Source organism: Procambarus clarkii, chromosome 23, assembly GCF_040958095.1.
Source record: "Procambarus clarkii isolate CNS0578487 chromosome 23, FALCON_Pclarkii_2.0, whole genome shotgun sequence".
NCBI lineage: Eukaryota > Metazoa > Arthropoda > Malacostraca > Decapoda > Cambaridae > Procambarus > Procambarus clarkii.
Window position 1 is genome coordinate 8,923,511 of NC_091172.1, and position 18,735 is coordinate 8,942,245.

General features: G+C 47.9%; 1 protein-coding gene across 1 annotated transcript; it reads right to left on the minus strand.

Annotated features, from left to right (window-relative positions):
* Positions 1-6,398: 6,398 nt before the first annotated feature.
* On the minus strand, positions 6,399-7,271 carry LOC138367679 (uncharacterized). The gene has a single exon (XM_069329642.1). The coding sequence runs from the start codon at positions 7,269-7,271 to the stop codon at positions 6,399-6,401; it is 873 nt and encodes a 290-aa protein (XP_069185743.1).
* Between the last annotated feature and the right edge of the window lie 11,464 nt (positions 7,272-18,735).

Here is an 18,735-nt window from a genome sequence, read left to right on the forward strand (position 1 = left end):
ACCACACCACACCACACCAGCACACGCAACACCACCACACGCCACACCACGCCACCACACGCAACACCACACCACACCACCACACGCCACAGCACACGCCACACCACACCACACCAGCACACGCAACACCACACCAGCACACGCAACACCACACCAGCACACGCAACACCACACCACACCAGCACACGCAACACCACCACACGCCACACCACGCCACCACACGCAACACCACACCACACCACACCACCACACGCCACACCACACCAGCACACGCCACACCACACCAGCACACGCCACACCACACCAGCACCACACGCAACACCACACCAGCACACGCAACACCACCACACGCCACACCACACCACACCAGCACACGCCACACCACACCAGCACACGCCACACCACACCACACCAGCACACGCCACACCACACCACACCAGCACCACACGCAACACCACACCAGCTCACGCAACACCACCACACGCCACACCACACCAGCACACGCCACACCACACCACACCAGCACACGCAACACCACACCACACCAGCACACGCAACACCACCACACGCAACACCACACCACACCAGCACACGCAACACCACCAACACTTCACTCTAAAGAACACAAACTCCACCAGTACTAACTCGATCACGAGCGTCCTCTGTACGCCTGAATGACACCTCAGCTCCCAACATTTATTTCCTTCCCCGAGACCCTTTCACTTGCTGTTGATAACATCAAGCTTGCTCACGCCTCGCCCTCCACACCTCCCTCGCCAGCCAGCTCAGGAACCTGCACACTCTACACACCTTCTGGTCCCTCACGTCCACATGAATTTGCTGTATTTCTTCTCACTTATTTGAGGCTCCAGGATCGAACTTGTGCTCTTGGACGCCGACTGTAGCATAAGGACTCAGGAATTACGTTTTTTTCTACTACATTTATTTTTAAGATTGTCCGTTCACTGACTCTACACCACCGCCAACAGATGGCGTTGTTGGAGTGCAGGTCCATACATGGCGCCGAAATCACCAACACACACCACCACCGCCACCACACACACCATACTCACCACCACCACACACCACCATACACACCACACACCACCACACACCGCTACCACACACACCACCACCACCAGACACCACAGCACACACCACCACACACACACACACACACACACACACACACACACACACACACACACACACACACACACACACACACACACACACACACACACACACCACACACAACAAGGCAACAAAAATAAGGCAAGAAAGAGAAGGGTGGGCAGACTGCATATTTTTGGATTGTCAGAAAGCCTTTGATACAGTGCCACACAAGAGGCTAGTGAAAAAGCTGGAGATGCAGGCTAGAGTGAAAGGGAAGGTACTCCATTGGTTAAAGGAGTACCTAAGCAACAGGAGACACCGAGTCTGTGTGAGGGGTGAGGTCTCAGATTGGCGAGACGTTACGAGTGGAGTCCCGCAGGGGTCACTCCTTGGACCTATACTGTTTCTGATATATGTGAATGATCTCCCAGAGGGTATAGAATCGTTTCTCTCAATGTTTGCCGATGATGCAAAAATTATGAGGAGGATTGAAACTGAGGACGATAGTAGGAGGCTACAAGATGACCTGGACAGACTGAGTTAATGGTCCAACAAATGGCTGTTGAAGTTCAACCCGAGTAAATGCAAAGTAATGAAACTAGGCAGTGGAAACAGGAGCCCAGACACAGGATACAGAATAAGAGATGAAGTACTTAATGAAACGGACAGAGAGAAAGATCTAGGAGTTGATATTACACCAAACCTGTCTCCTGAAGCCCACATAAAAAGAATAACGTCTGCGGCATATGCGAGGCTGGCTAACATCTGAACAGCGTTCAGGAACCTGTGTAAGGAATCATTCAGAATCTTGTACACCACATATGTAAGACCAATCCTGGAGTATGCGGCCCCAGCATGGAGCCCATACCTTGTCAAGCACAAGACGAAGCTAGACAAAGTCCAAAGGTATGCCACTAAACTAGTCCCACAACTAAGAGGCATGAGTTACGAGGAAAGGCTGCGGGAAATGCACCTTACGACACTGGAAGACAGAAGAGTAAGGGGAGACATGATCACAACCTACAAAATCCTCAGGGGAATCGACCGGGTAAACAAGGATAAACTATTCAACACTGGTGGGACGCGAACAAGGGGACACAGGTGGAAACTGAGTACCCACATGAGCCACAGGAACGTTAGAAGGAACTTTTTCAGTGTCAGAGTAGTTAACGGATGGAATGCATTAGGCAGTGATGTGGTGGAGACTGACTCCATACACAGTTTTAAGTGTAGATATGATAGAGCCCAGTAGGCTCAAGTATCTGTACACCAGTTGATTGACGGTTGAGAGGCGGGACCAAAGAGCCAAAGCTCGACCCCCGCAAGCACAAATAGGTGAGTAGGTGAGTACAGATACACACACCACCACCACCACCACCAGGGGACAGGGAGGAGAACACCCTGATATTGTACCGGAAAAAAATGAAATATTTTCATGAAAGTTGATAACTTTTCTATCAAATTGATACTTTTTGTGCTTGTTTCATGGCAGTGTTTGTGGCAGTGTACCCCTAGACGGGGTGGCAAGGGGACTGGGTATGGGAGGGGGCATGGGCATGGTAGGAGGGAGAGTGGGTATGGGGTAGGGGCATTTTGTTCTCTGCCACAGACGTGGCCACACATTTACAATGCTAACCAACATATATATTTTGTCTTCTGTCCTCCATGGACAGGGTTAGAGATCTGTTAAACATACAACTCAGTGATTTATTTAACAATCAACCACAGAAGGTGATTGTAGTGCTTTTAAAATGCTAATCTAACCAACATACAGAAATACACAGATTTACGTCTGTCCCACATAAACAGTGTTCCAGGGGGGTCTTTTTACATAGTGTCATTAATGTGCGTTTACAAAGGTGAAATGCACTTCTGACCCGCTTACACGTGTCTTGTGTACAGATACAGGTAAGGCAGGAGAGGGAGTGGGAACTAGGGCAGGGGTGAGGGAAGAGGCCGGTGTGAGGGAAGAAGGAAGTGGGTAAGGGAAATTGTGTGATGAGATGGAGGGGAAGTGGGTAATGGAACGGATGTTCTCGAGGGGCAGAGAAAGTGGGTAAGGGAAAGTGTGGTGACAGGAGGAGGGGGGGAGGAGAAGTGTAATGGGGAGGTGGGAATGGAAGGGATGGTGACGAGGAAGGGATTGGACGGAGGGGCAGGAGTGTGTTAGGGTTAGATAGAGGGGGGGGATGGGACGGAGGGGGGGGGGGGATTATTAGGTCTGAGTGTACTAAGGACTGAGGGGGGAGGGGGGACCACCAGACAGGGGGGGGCGGGACTGTAACAGCAGCAATGTGAGCCAGACCTCACTCTTCTGGTCACGTTAACAAATAATAACGGATATTTATGCACTCCGGTCAACCTGTCCTCTTACACAGAACGTCGCTTTTCGATCGTATGCGTTACACAAGACCAAAAATAGTCGTACTAGAAAATGGAAGCGGCTGCCGAAAGTGACGTACTGTCCCGTTTTCTGTTTTGGGTCCGCTGGTAGGTTAGGAGAGGACACTTTAAATTGACCGTTTTCTTGGCGTTGGGAAACTTTAGCAGGGCGGGCTGCACTCGGCTGTGCCGGAGAGTGTTGAGCTTCAGTTCTTGGATCCAGCCTCGAAGCTTTTTAAAGACATATACTTAACCCGTTGGGTCATGTCTGCATGTGATATCGTGTTACGGGTGTCCGACCACCACATCGCTCTGGTTCTATGTGGCTCTGGTTCAAGTAGCACGGGCTATGGTGAGCCCGTAACTTACCTGGCACAGTGTTATGCCTCAGGAGGGGTGAGGCGCCCCAACTCTCACCCCCTGAAAGAAGTCTCCTAAATTTAATTATCGAAATACATGTCCATGAGTGTAAACAGGAGTTATAAATATGTATGAGGAAATATATTAACGACATACAATATAGAATTTCCTGACAGGCCTTTTGTTCTCTTACCCCAGAAGCGCGGGACCTGATACCCGTGCCAGAGGACGTGCGGGACCTGATACCCGTGCCAGAGGACGCGCGGGACCTGATACCCGTGCCAGAGGACGCGCGGGACCTGATATCCGTGCCAGAGGACGCGCGGGACTTGATACCCGTGCCAGAGGACGCGCGGGACCTGATATCCGTGCCAGAGGACGCGCGGGACCTGATACCCGTGCCAGAGGACGCGCGGGACCTGATATCCGTGCCAGAGGACGCGCGGGACCTGATACCCGTGCCAGAGGACGCGCGGGACCTGATACCCGTGCCAGAGGACGTGTGACCATGATATCCGTGCCAGAGGACGTGTGACCATGATATCCGTGCCAGAGGACGTGTGACCATGATATCCGTGCCAGAGGACGTGTGACCATGATATCCGTGCCAGAGGACGTGTGACCATGATACCCGTGCCAGAGGACGTGTGACCATTGTTGAAACGGAAAATTGCGAAATATTTTGTGTTGTGTTTAGGGGCATAACTGGCCGACCCCTCACAGTGTTCAAGAGAGAACTGGATAAGCACCTCCAAAGGATACCTGATCAACCAGGCTGTGACTCGTACGTCAGGCTGCGAGCAGCCGCGTCCAACAGCCTGGTTGATCAGTCCGGCAACCAGGAGGCCTGGTCGACGACCGGGCCGCGGGGACGCTAAGCCCCGGAAGCACCTCAAGGTAACCTCAAGGTAAGGTTGTGACGACCGTACAGTGTCCAGATATGTGCATATACATCATCTAAAGTGACCAGATAAAGTCACTCACTTTAATAAAAATTATTTGAAATCCTCAGATTAGGCAAAATTGTAATTAATTTTGTCAATAAAGATGTTAATAATAATAATAAGTCACCATGAATTCCGCTCACAAATAACGTCCACGAGTCATATTATCCATATTTTCGATGTTCTGAAAATATGTAGGTCAATTTAGGCAACCTCTCACCCATCGCCATTTGCAGTAATTTACATACTTCCTGTATTAAAAGCCGTAATTTAAGACGGAAGAAGTGAGAGAAGAATTTCCGGAATTATCTCCCACGAGTGGGAACTGACCGTTATAGTGAGGTAAACTTTGTCGAGTGTCTCTCAAAACTATGAACATTGAACCAAGAGAGATAAAGACAGAGAACGGGTGAGACAGTGAGAAGCAACTAGTTACTACTGATGAAGAGAGTGAACAAGAGAAGTTCTTTTGAGACAGAGAGAGGAAACTAACGAGACAGTAGTGATGGAGACAGAGAGAGGGAACTAACGAGGCACAAGTGATGGAGACAGAGAGAGGGAACTAATGAGACACTAGTGATGGAGACAGAGAGAGGGAACTAACGAGACACTAGTGATGGAGACAGAGAGAGGGAACTAACGAGACACTAGTGATGGAGACAGAGAGAGGGAACTAACGAGACAGTAGTGATGGAGACAGAGAGAGGAAACTAACGAGGCACAAGTGATGGAGACAGAGAGAGGGAACTAACGAGGCACAAGTGATGGAGACAGAGAGAGGGAACTAACGAGGCACAAGTGATGGAGACAGAGAGAGGGAACTAACGAGATGGAGACAGAGAGAGGGAACTAACGAGATGGAGACAGAGAGAGGGAACTAACGAGATGGAGACAGAGAGAGGGAACTAACGAGATGGAGACAAGACACACATACAGGGGTGTGACAACCTGCTGGAGCCCACGAGGCTGGGCCAGACGCCACAACGAACGCGCTATAGTATTACCAAGCAGAAATATGTCGGACATAACTTACAAAAACAATCCCAATAAAAATGAGAGTGTGGATTTAAAGCGGGATGAGCGAGGATAACAGCTCTCGGCTTAATTAAAAACAGCGATGGAGACACTAACTCCGTCCAAAATGTTACCCTTCTCACTCCAGTACTCCCGGACACACGAGAGAGAGAGAGAGAGAGAGAGAGAGAGAGAGAGAGAGAGAGAGAGAGAGAGAGAGAGAGAGAGAGAGAGAGAGAGAGGGAGGGAGGGAGGGAGAGAGAGAGGGAGACTTATGATGAGCTGAGGTTCGATAACAGTTTCTACTTGTACAGAACACGGAACGCGACCGTTAGTAAACGAAGAAAGAAAGAAAGAGGGAGAGAAGTAGAGAGAGGGAGAGAGAGAAAGAGAGAGAGAGAGAGAGAGAGAGAGAGAGAGAGAGAGAGAGAGAGAGAGAGAGAGAGAGAGAGAGAGAACATGGAGCAGGAGAGATGGACGAGGCAATATCAGTAAGGTAGAGAGAAGCCGTCATCATCCACCTGGTCAGTTTAACTCAGCCGAATTTTTATCGTGCTATTACCATGCGGTAAATGTTGACGGTCAATGACTTGACAGCCAGGCTGCTGGCGCAACATCCAGGGGGAAGTGTGCAACATCCAGGCGGAAGTGTGCAACATCCAGGCGGAAGTGTGCAACATCCAGGTGGAAGTGTGCAACATCCAGGGGGAAGTGTGCAACATCCAGGGGGAAGTGTGCAACATCCAGGGGGAAGTGTGCAACATCCAGGGGGAAGTGTGCAACATCCAGGGGGAAGTGTGCAACATCCAGGTGGAAGTGTGCAACATCCAGGTGGAAGTGTGCAACATCCAGGGGGAAGTGTGCAACATCCAGGGGGAAGTGTGCAACATCCAGGTGGAAGTGTGCAACATCCAGGGGGAAGTGTGCAACATCCAGGGGGAAGTGTGCAACATCCAGGGGGAAGTGTGCAACATCCAGGTGGAAGTGTGCAACATCCAGGGGGAAGTGTGCAACATCCAGGTGGAAGTGTGCAACATCCAGGGGGAAGTGTGCAACATCCAGGGGGAAGTGTGCATCATCCAGGTGGAAGTGTGCAACATCCAGGGGGAAGTGTGCAACATCCAGGGGGAAGTGTGCAACATCCAGGGGGAAGTGTGCAACATCCAGGGGGACGTGTGCAACATCCAGGGGGAAGTGTGCAACATCCAGGAGGACGTGTGCAACATCCAGGCGGAAGTGTGCAACATCCAGGCGGAAGTGTGCAACATCCAGGGGGACGTGTGCAACATCCAGGCGGAAGTGTGCAACATCCAGGCGGAAGTGTGCAACGTCCAGGGGGGCGTGTGCAACATCCAGGCGGAAGTGTGCAACATCCAGGCGGAAGTGTGCAACATCCAGGGGGACGTGTGCAACATCCAGGGGACGTGTGCAACATCCAGGGGACGTGTGCAACATCCAGGCGGAAGCTCAATAAACAGTTCACAGCAACCATTGCACAACCACACTGCGCGATTTAAGTTGACCCCCCCCCCCCCCCCCCGTGTAGTGAGCTCATCAGGATGTGTGTTGATGGTCCTAATGACACGGAAAAGGAGATCTTTTACCCGCTGTCAACTCGTTTATAAACCCCGACCTCAGAAATGGGTTGATTTAATAAGGTCATTATTAGTTTTACGTTAGGAATAAACCATTTAACACTAAGTTACCATCATGCTAGTTACGGAGGGAACCTGGAGCCGGGTTCCTCAGCCTTCATTTGGTCGGTTGACATAATTTCACGCGTGTCTTCGTCACCAACATGTCCCAAGTGTGCACGTGGTGATTAACGAGTCTTGTAGCAGTCGGTATTTCCTGTCATGGGTGTGTAAGGATCAAAGTGCAGTTATGAGCATAGGCTTAAGCTTTAGACAGAAAGACATGCAGGGCGTTTTATGTAGACATTCCACATGAGGGACATATATATATATTTACACTAACCTCTGGAACACTGCCACCAACTGAGTGACTCAAGTTCTTTCTTCTTCTCTTTCCTTTTTATGCTATGAAATTTGAGCACACCTGTAACACCATAAGAGAGGTCTCTGGTTGATGCTTTCTTTTATACACCAAATGTTTCATATAATTATTTTTACTGGCTATAATCCGCCTCTCCCACCCTGCCTAAGCAACCAATCCACCTTAAGCACCTTTCATAAAGTGTTTCTTGGAGTCTTCAGCAAAGCCGATAACGGTTCAATCTCCTCTGTATAGCCAGGCAAAGTTTCGGCAAATGTTTTCCCTCAACTTTGCTGGGCAGGAAAGTTCTCTCACAAATGGAGAGTCAAATATCTCGTGCCGGTGAACTCACCCAGTGTAAAATTTGCATGAAGAAAAATTGTCATTCTTTCTGCATGGAAGATCACCAAGCGAGCCATACAGCGAGTGTGTTTAGCTGCTGAGAGAGAGAGAGACAGACAGAGAGAGAGACAGAGAGAGAGAGAGAGAGAGAGAGAGAGAGAGAGAGAGAGAGAGACTGACACGAGTACCGACAAAGTGATCTAATTATATATATATATATATATATATATATATATATATATATATATATATATATATATATATATATAATGAAACCATAATATCCGCCTAACATTTCTCGTCAATTTAAAGAGGTCATTCGAGTGTGGTCATTAACACAACCATCATCATTACAGAGTCATTAAGTTCGTGTGTGATGTAGTCATGAGGAGGAGGAGGCCTCGTCTCTCCCAGCCAGTTACACGCCGACCCCAACACTAATGGACGAGGATTTAATTTACTTCTTCTTTAATGTACTTTAAAGCACCGGACGGAATTGGTGCTTTATATTGGTGCTTTAATTGGTTCTTTGGTGCACTGATATGACTTACGAGGAAAGGCAACATGATCCTCACGTCACAGAGAGAGAGACAACATTAACTAGGAACACGTGATCACTACATACAAAATACTCGGAGAACGGAGAGTGGGTGAGGTACCTATATGAGCCAAAGAGACATTATACAAAATTGTATCATGGTCCGGCCTGAAAACAATTTGAAGATGCTGTGAAGCCATGGTAGTGCAGCCATGGTAGCACAGTCATGGTAGCACAGCCATGGTAGCACACCCATGGTAGCACAGTCATGGTAGCACAACCATGGTAGCGCAGCCATGGTAACACAGCCATGGTAGCACAGCCATGGTAACACAACCATTGTAGCACAGCCATGGTAACACAGCCATGGTAGCACAGCCATGGTAGCACAACCATGGTAGCACAGCCATGGTAACACACCCATGGTAGCACAGCCATGGTAACACACCCATGGTAGCACAGCCATGGTAGCACAACCATGGTAGCACAGTCATGGTAGCACAGCCATGGTAGCACAGCCATGGTAGCACAACCATGGTAGCACAGCCATGGTAGCACAACCATGGTAGCACAGTCATGGTAGCACAGTCATGGTAGCACAAGCATGGTAGCACAACCATGGTAGCACAACCATGGTAGCACAGTCATGGTAGCACAGTCATGGTAGCACAGCCTTGGTAGCACAGTCATGGTAGCACAGCCACGGTAGCACAGCCATGGTAGCACAGTCATTGTAGCACAGCCATGGTAGCACAGCCATGGTAACACACCCATGGTAGCACAGCCATGGTAACACACCCATGGTAGCACAACCATGGTAACACAACCATGGTAACACAGCCATGGTAGAGCTGCCACTTTCCTAGCCCAGCACTTGTAATTATTCTCTAAATTGCTGGAACCACGCAAACTTGTGCTGTAAATGTAATTAATCTCCACAGTGAGGACGATGGCTTACGGCAGTCTGCAGGGAGGGAGTCTGCTGTGAGGGGGAGTCTGCTGTGATGGGAGTCTGCTGTGAGGGGGAGTCTGCTGTGATGGGAGTCTGCTGTGAGGTAAGTCTGCCGTGAGGGGAGTCTGCTGTGAGAGACTCTGCTGTGAGGTAAGTCTGCCGTGAGGGGAGTCTGCTGTGATGGGAGTCTGCTGTGAGGGAAGTCTGCTGTGAGGGGGAGTCTGCTGTGAGGGGGAGTCTGCTGTGATGGGAGTCTGCTTTGAGGGGGAGTCTACTGTGAGGAGAGTCTGCTATGAGGGAGTCTGCTGTGAGGGAGAGTCTGCTATGAGGGAGTCTGCTGTGAGGGAGAGTCTGCTGTGATGGGAGTCTGATGTGAGGGAGAGTCTGCTGTGATGGGAGTCTGATGTGAGGGGGAGTCTGCTGTGAGGGGGAGTCTGCTGTGAGGGGGAGTCTGCTGTGAGGGGGAGTCTGCTGTGAGGAGGATTCTGCTGTGATGGGAGTCTGCTGTGTGAGGGAGTCTGCTGTGAGGAGGATTCTGCTGTGATGGGAGTCTGCTGTGAGGGGGAGTCTGCTGTGATGGGAGTCTGCTGTGAGGGGGAGTCTGCTGTGTGAGGGAGTCTGCTGTGATGGGAGTCGATGCTCTGAAGTAGTCTACGAGATTCTTGGGAGAGTTTTGAACCTTTGAGAATTTTGAAAAAGTTTGCGAGAGGCCGAGTCTGAGAAATGTGCGGAGGAAGGAGGAAGTCTGAAGTATATTTTGTGGGGTCGTGAAGGCTGGTAGATGAGGAAAAGGTTAAAAGGGTTTCTTAGTCTGAACCTGCTTCTTTATGGAGCCCATCCTGCAGCACTGTCACCATGTGAAGCACACCCTGCAGCTCTGTCACCATGTGAAGCACACCCTGCAGCACTGTCACCATGTGAAGCACACCCTGCAGCTCTGTCACCATGTGAAGCACACCCAGCAGCACTGTCACCATGTGAAGCACACCCTGCAGCACTGTCACCATGTGAAGCACACCCTGCAGCTCTGTCACCATGTGAAGCACACCCTGCAGCACTGTCACCATGTGAAGCACACCCTGCAGCACTGTCACCATGTGAAGCACACCCAGCAGCACTCTCACCATGTGAAGCACACCCTGTAGCACTGTCACCATGTGAAGCACACCCAGCAGCACTGTCACCATGTGAAGCACACCCTGCAGCACTGTCACCATGTGAAGCACACCCTGTAGCACTGTCACCATGTGAAGCACACCCAGCAGCACTGTCACCATGTGAAGCACACCCTGTAGCACTGTCACCATGTGAAGCACACCCTGCAGCACTGTCACCATGTGAAGCACACCCAGCAGCACTGTCACCATGTGAAGCACACCCTGCAGCACTGTCACCATGTGAAGCACACCCTGCAGCACTGTCACCATGTGAAGCACACCCTGCAGCACTGTCACCATGTGAAGCACACCCTGTAGCACTGTCACCATGTGAAGCACACCCTGCAGCACTGTCACCATGTGAAGCACACCCTGCAGCACTGTCACCATGTGAAGCACACCCAGCCGCCTTGATAACACCATCAATCAGGCCGTAGTAACGGGGTTCAGTCTGCAACATTAACATACATATTAACTAAAACTTCAAATGAAAACAGCGGGAACTTTGCTCAATTTAGAAGAGTCAAATTTCCAGGAACTGCCTCAAGAGCGGAGACTTTCTATCTTACTTTCCAAAAAACTAAATTTACATTTCTAATTTACCCGAACTCAACCTTTCATAATATTGCCGAAAACCATTTCTTGATTTTGCGTCTGAGTAAAGATGTCATTATTGTCCGGATATGGGATGTTTTCCTGACATATTGCAAGCGTTCATTATTGCATATATTAAGAGACGTGCAACGTCTGCAAGCAGATCTAATTTAAATTATAAAATTTCCTGGTACAAGAAAAGGGCTTTTGTCTTGGTTGGCGCTGACTTGAGTACGCTTTTGTGTTCACATAAACATAGGCTTTTGAAGCCCCAGCACCACCAATACAAGGAGGCTTTTATTTTCTGTAAACCCTGCGCTGTATTTATATTAATTGGAGAATTTTTTTACAAATTGACTTGCATACAGTTTAGATTAATGCAGTGTACTTACTTAGTTGTGCTTGCGGGGGTTGAGCTTTGGTTCTCTGGTCCCATCTCTCAACTGTCAATTAACTGGTGTACAGATTCTGGAGCCTATTGGGTTACATAAAATCTACATTAGAAACTGTGTATTGAGTCAGCCTCCACCACATCACTGTCTAATGCATTCCATTTGTTTACTACTCTGACACTGACAAAAATCTTTCTAATGTTTCCGTGGTCCCTGTCTCTTCAGTCTCCCAGGGACGTGGAGTTTAGCTCCCGTAGCCTTTCCACGTAGCTCATACCTCTCAGTTCTGGGACTAGTCTGGAGGCGTATCTCTTAGTCTTCTCTAACTTTGCCTTGTATATAATTAGGTATGGACTCCAGGCTGGAGCTGCATACTCCAGGACACAAGTGTGGAGGTCCTCTAGTGTGGAGATCCTCTAGTGGACCTCCAGTATGTGGCGGAGGACGACACCTCATAGTTTGGTAGTCTGGCGAGGGCCACACTGATGGTGTAGTGTGACACAGAGGTGATCCCCATGAACGTGTCCTGGGACAAAGTGTCTTGCTCCAACCATTAAGTGTCTGACAAGGAAATATTATATTAGTTCTCCCGGTAATATAAAAAAAAGTAATGTGGTATCATAATAAAATTTGACGTCCAAATACAAAAAGGGTTTGTAACATCATGTTACGAAACGTTGTTGATGTACCAGCGTCCCAGACCTTCCTGGACGCTGCCTCTCGCAGCCAGGTGCTGACCCGGGACGGTACACCCAACACAGCCAGGCGCTGACCCGGGACGGTCCACCCAACACAGCCAGGCGCTGACCCGGGACGGTCCACCCAACACAGCCAGGCGCTGACCCGGGACGGTCCACCCAACACAGCCAGGCGCTGACCCGGGACGGTACACCCAACACAGCCAGGCGCTGACCCGGGACGGTCCACCCAACACACGCGTGTCTGGGGAAATTAAACAAGCCTCTGTTCTGCCTCACAGTTAAACATTGAGCTCTGTTAATGTATGGTCTAGCTACCATAGTGTTAATGTAAGGTCTGGCTACCATAGTGTTAATGTAAGGTCTGACTACCATAGTGTTAATGTAAGGTCTGGCTACCATAGTGTTAATGTATGGTCTAGCTACCATAGTGTTAATGTAAGGTCTAGCTACCATAGTGTTAATGTAAGGTCTGGCTACCATAGTGTTAATGTAAGATCTGGCTACCATAGTGTTAATGTAAGGTCTGGCTACCATAGTGTTAATGTATGGTCTAGCTACCATAGTGTTAATGTAAGGTCTGGCTACCATAGTGTTAATGTAAGGTCTGGCTACCATAGTGTTAATGTAAGGTCTGGCTACCATAGTGTTAATGTAAGGTCTGGCTACCATAGTGTTAATGTAAGGTCTGGCTACCATAGTGTTAATGTAAGGTCTGGCTACCATAGTGTTAATGTAAGGTCTGGCTACCATAGTGTTAATGTAAGGTCTGGCTACCATAGTGTTAATGTAAGGTCTGGCTACCATAGTGTTAATGTAAGGTCTGGCTACCATAGTGTTAATGTAAGGTCTGGGTACCATAGTGTTTTAATGTATGGTCTGGCTACCATAGTGTTTATGTAAGGTCTGGCTACCATAGTGTGTTAATGTAAGGTCTGGCTACCATAGTGTGTTAATGAATGGTCTGGCTACCATAGTGTTAATGTAAGGTCTGGCTACCATAGTGTGTTAATGTAAGGTCTGGCTACCATAGTGTTAATGTAAGGTCTGGCTACCATAGTGTGTTAATGAATGGTCTGGCTACCATAGTGTTAATGTAAGGTCTGGCTACCATAGTGTGTTAATGTAAGGTCTGGCTACCATAGTGTGTTAATGTAAGGTCTGGCTACCATAGTGTGTTAATGTAAGGTCTGGCTACCATAGTGTTAATGTAAGGTCTGGCTACCATAGTGTGTTAATGTAAGGTCTGGCTACCATAGTGTTAATGTAAGGTCTGGCTACCATAGTGTTAATGTAAGGTCTGGCTACCATAGTGTTAATGTAAGGTCTGGCTACCATAGTGTGTTTATGTAAGGTCTGGCTACCATAGTGTGTTAATGTAAGGTCTGGCTACCATAGTGTTAATGTAAGGTCTGGCTACCATAGTGTGTTAATGTAAGGTCTGGCTACCATAGTGTTAATGTAAGGTCTGGCTACCATAGTGTTAATGTAAGGTCTGGCTACCATAGTGTTAATGTAAGGTCTGGCTACCATAGTGTGTTTATGTAAGGTCTGGCTACCATAGTGTGTTTATGTAAGGTCTGGCTACCATAGTGTGTTAATGTATGGTCTGGCTACCATAGTGTTAATGTAAGGTCTGGCTACCATAGTGTTAATGTATGGTCTGGCTACCATAGTGTGTTTATGTAAGGTCTGGCTACCATAGTGTGTTTATGTAAGGTCTGGCTACCATAGTGTGTTAATGTATGGTCTGGCTACCATAGTGTGTTAATGTATGGTCTGGCTACCATAGTGTGTTAATGTAAGGTCTGGCTACCATAGTGTGTTAATGTAAGGTCTGGCTACCATAGTGTGTTAATGTAAGGTCTGGCTACCATAGTGTTAATGTAAGGTCTGGCTACCATAGTGTGTTAATGTATGGTCTGGCTACCATAGTGTGTTAATGTAAGGTCTGGCTACCATAGTGTTAATGTAAGGTCTGGCTACCATAGTGTGTTAATGTAAGGTCTGGCTACCATAGTGTGTTAATGTAAGGTCTGGCTACCATAGTGTGTTAATGTAAGGTCTGGCTACCATAGTGTTAATGTAAGGTCTGGCTACCATAGTGTTAATGTAAGGTCTGGCTACCATAGTGTTAATGTAAGGTCTGGCTACCATAGTGTTAATGTAAGGTCTGGCTACCATAGTGTGTTAATGTAAGGTCTGGCTACCATAGTGTTAATGTAAGGTCTGGCTACCATAGTGTTAATGTATGGTCTGGCTACCATAGTGTTAATGTATGGTCTGGCTACCATAGTGTTAATGTAAGGTCTGGCTACCATAGTGTTAATGTAAGGTCTGGCTACCATAGTGTTAATGTAAGGTCTGGCTACCATAGTGTTAATGTAAGGTCTGGCTACCATAGTGTTAATGTAAGGTCTGGCTACCATAGTGTGCTTAGGCTAGGTCTAGCCAGGATACTATATTTATAAAGAATCTGGCCAGTAGAGTATTCTTAAAGAAGCGTTGGCCAGGGCAGTATGATTATAGAAGGTCTGGCTTCCAGAACCTCTCAGTGAATTCAGTAGAGTTTCAGAAGCATACCTCCTCCTGGGTATAACCGCAGGACCTCTTCGCATAACATCATAGATCACTCCAATGGTAAGTAACGAGGACCACACTAAAATTAAATAACGGAGGATCACAACAAAAGTAACGAGGGAATACATCCAATTTAGGTCACGTTGGATCGCCGCCAAAATTATGTAACGCAGATCACACCAAAGTAACGAGGGAGCGCACCAGAATTAAGTAACGAGTGGTGACTCCGAAGGTAACGAGGGATCACAACAAGTAACGCGGATTCTCAGGGAAAAGTTGGCAATATACGGAATAACAGTGACAGAAACTTCCTTTTGTTATTTCCTCTCCCATTGTTCTTTGCCCCCTGTGCTTGTTCTTCCCATTCCAGCTTCTCTTGTTCTTTCTCCTCCTCTTTCTCTTTCTCTTCCCCCTTCTTCTTGATTTTTTCCTCTTTTTCCTCTTGTTATTTTCCTTCCTCTTCTCCTTGTTCATCTAATTCCTTCCCTTGTTCTTATCCTTACTCTTCCATTCCTTGTTCTTACCCTTCCTTCCTCTTCCCATTGTACTTCAATTTTCTCTTGTTCCTCCCTTTCCATCTCCTGTTATTGTTCTCCTCCGCCCTGTTCTCCTCACCCTGGACGGTGTGTCGGTGCTGTGGGTGGAGCAGGTCTAGTGCCCCCTGGACGGTGTGTCAGTGCTGTAGGTGGAGCAGGTCTAGTGCCCCCTGGACGGTGTGTACGTGCTGTAGGTGGAGCAGGTCTAGTGCCCCTGGACGGTGTGTCGGTGCTGTAGGTGGAGCAGGTCTAGTGCCCCTGGACGGTGTGTAGGTGCTGTAGGTGGAGCAGGTCTAGTGCCCCTGGACGGTGTGTCGGTGCTGTAGGTGGAGCAGGTCTAGTGCCCCCTGGACGGTGTGTCGGTGCTGTAGGTGGAGCAGGTCTAGTGCCCCCTGGACGGTGTGTCGGTGCTGTAGGTGGAGCAGGTCTAGTGCCCCCTGGACGGTGTGTCGGTGCTGTAGGTGGAGCAGGTCTAGTGCCCCCTGGACGGTGTGTAGGTGGAGCAGGTCTAGTGCCCCCTGGACGGTGTGTCAGTGCTGTAGGTGGAGCAGGTCTAGTGCCACCTGGACGGTGTGTACGTGCTGTAGGTGGAGCAGGTCTAGTGCCCCCTGGACGGTGTGTACGTGCTGTAGGTGGAGCAGGTCTAGTGCCCATGGACGGTGTGTCGGTGCTGTAGGTGGAGCAGGTCTAGTGCCCCCTGGACGGTGTGTACGTGCTGTAGGTGGAGCAGGTCTAGTGCCCCCTGGACGGTGTGTCGGTGCTGTAGGTGGAGCAGGTCTAGTGCCCCCTGGACGGTGTGTAGGTGGAGCAGGTCTAGTGCCCCCTGGACGGTGTGTCAGTGCTGTAGGTGGAGCAGGTCTAGTGCCACCTGGACGGTGTGTACGTGCTGTAGGTGGAGCAGGTCTAGTGCCCCCTGGACGGTGTGTACGTGCTGTAGGTGGAGCAGGTCTAGTGCCCATGGACGGTGTGTCGGTGCTGTAGGTGGAGCAGGTCTAGTGCCCCCTGGACGGTGTGTACGTGCTGTAGGTGGAGCAGGTCTAGTGCCCCCTGGACGGTGTGTAGGTGGAGCAGGTCTAGTGCCCCCTGGACGGTGTGTCGGTGCTGTAGGTGGAGCAGGTCTAGTGCCCCCTGGACGGTGTGTAGGTGGAGCAGGTCTAGTGCCCCCTGGACGGTGTGTCGGTGCTGTAGGTGGAGCAGGTCTAGTGCCCCCTGGACGGTGTGTCGGTGCTGTAGGTGGAGCAGGTCTAGTGCCCCTGGACAGTGTATAAGTGCTGGAGGTGGAGCAAGTCTCCTTCCTCGGCTGCTCGTCTCTGCCTCAGTATCAGTCTCCGTTCTATTCTCAGTTGCTAACGCATAGGGTACTTAAGACAATTAGAAGCATTAAGCGGAGTAATAAGCATCGTTTACTCCGGTAAACATTTAACTCTCCTTTCATAAGCAGCAAACGTCCTCTTGGGGAAGATTCACACTTTTCTCTGGTGCAAAATGGGATGCATGACGCTTGTTTCTGTAACATGCACAAAACTCGCTGCTGCATGAGCTGGAGTTCTTCCTTTATTGTTATATCCTTGAGATCTTCCTCTTGTTTTATATGATTTAGAAATTCCTCCTCTTCGTTATGATGCTTTAACTGTCTTCTCTGAGAACTAATTTCCTTCTTAACCAGCTTGTAAGACCGTCACAGAACACGGAATTTCAATTAGAATACATAACTGACGTGATTGAGTCTTTTACTTGTATTTCTTCTATCATATCAAGTCAAAAGGGTTATTCATAAATGGTTGTTCATTTATAACTGGCTAAGTTTACGTATAATGTTTCAGGGTGTTAATTACGGAAGAGAGCCACAATAACAGAATATCGCCTAGACATTAACATAACCCGAATCACAAACTTTATTCATACTAACTAATGCAAACCCTTACAACAATGGCCGGACAAAACAGGTCTGCAGCAGTCTAAGTCAAAATTACATTTTTGGAATAAAGTGAGTACAATTTAGCTTACCGTTTGAAGGGCGACATATACTGGAGAAATGGAACAACAAAGTTTGGTGTACCATTAGGCAGTAAGACAGACGTAGCACAATTTATATCATAAAATTATGATGATAAGACAATTAGAAGTAGAATTAAAATAGATTATTCAAACCATGAATAATAAATTGTATACAAATATATTATAAATATTTTTATTGAAAATTATAGAATCGTTAACATTCTACATTAACAAATCTTGGGACTATCCCGGATAAAAATAACTACTCACACACAGCTCACATAACATGGATCTGACCGCAATAGGTCTCAAAATGTCTGCCAGTAATTAATCCATCTCTCTGTGAGTGACTTCAAACATGCAGTTTTCATTGGTTCTTACTGCTGTCTCCACTCACTACTTGTTTACCTGCTTACCTGCTTGCTTGCTTGTTTAAATCTAGCCTCTGAATCACTGTATACATCACTCATTCTTAAGGTTATTTCCAAGCAATAAAGTTGGCATTTGTGGACATTTTACAGTGATCAGTATTGAGTGGAAGTCTATACCAAAAGTATTAATTGAACTTTCTGGGTCGGAAGTTCTGTTGTGATAAAATATATATATCATCGTATTTTAATTATTTCTCCAAGTGTAGATGTGGACTCCAGGTCAGATTGACTTGAATTATGTTTATAGAGGTATTAATACACACACACACACAAGGATGAGTTAGCTCAAGCTATTCTCACCCCGTTCAGTACAACGTGTTCATATATATCGTCCGACATTGTCACCATAAAGATACTCCTCTAATTAACATATTATCTCAAGATAAACTTCCTCCGACCAACATTTCGCCGTAAAAAGGGTGGCAGCTTAGCAGTAACTTTTGCCAAACCCAAAAAGTTACTGCTACGATCCCATTCCTCCTACTCATGTTTAACATATGCTGTATTTATATGTTAACACACGCTGTATTTACATGTTAACACATGCTGTACTTACATGTTAACACATGCTGTACTTACATGTTAACACACGCTGTATTTACATGTTAACACATGCTGTATTTACATGTTAACACACGCTGTATTTACATGTTAACACATGCTGTACTTACATGTTAACACATGCTATACTTACATGTTAACACAC

Coding starts and splice junctions, on each gene's coding strand:
- LOC138367679 (XM_069329642.1), bottom strand. CDS start 7,271: ATGTTGCACACGTCCCCTGGATGTTGCACACGTCCCCTGGATGTTGCA.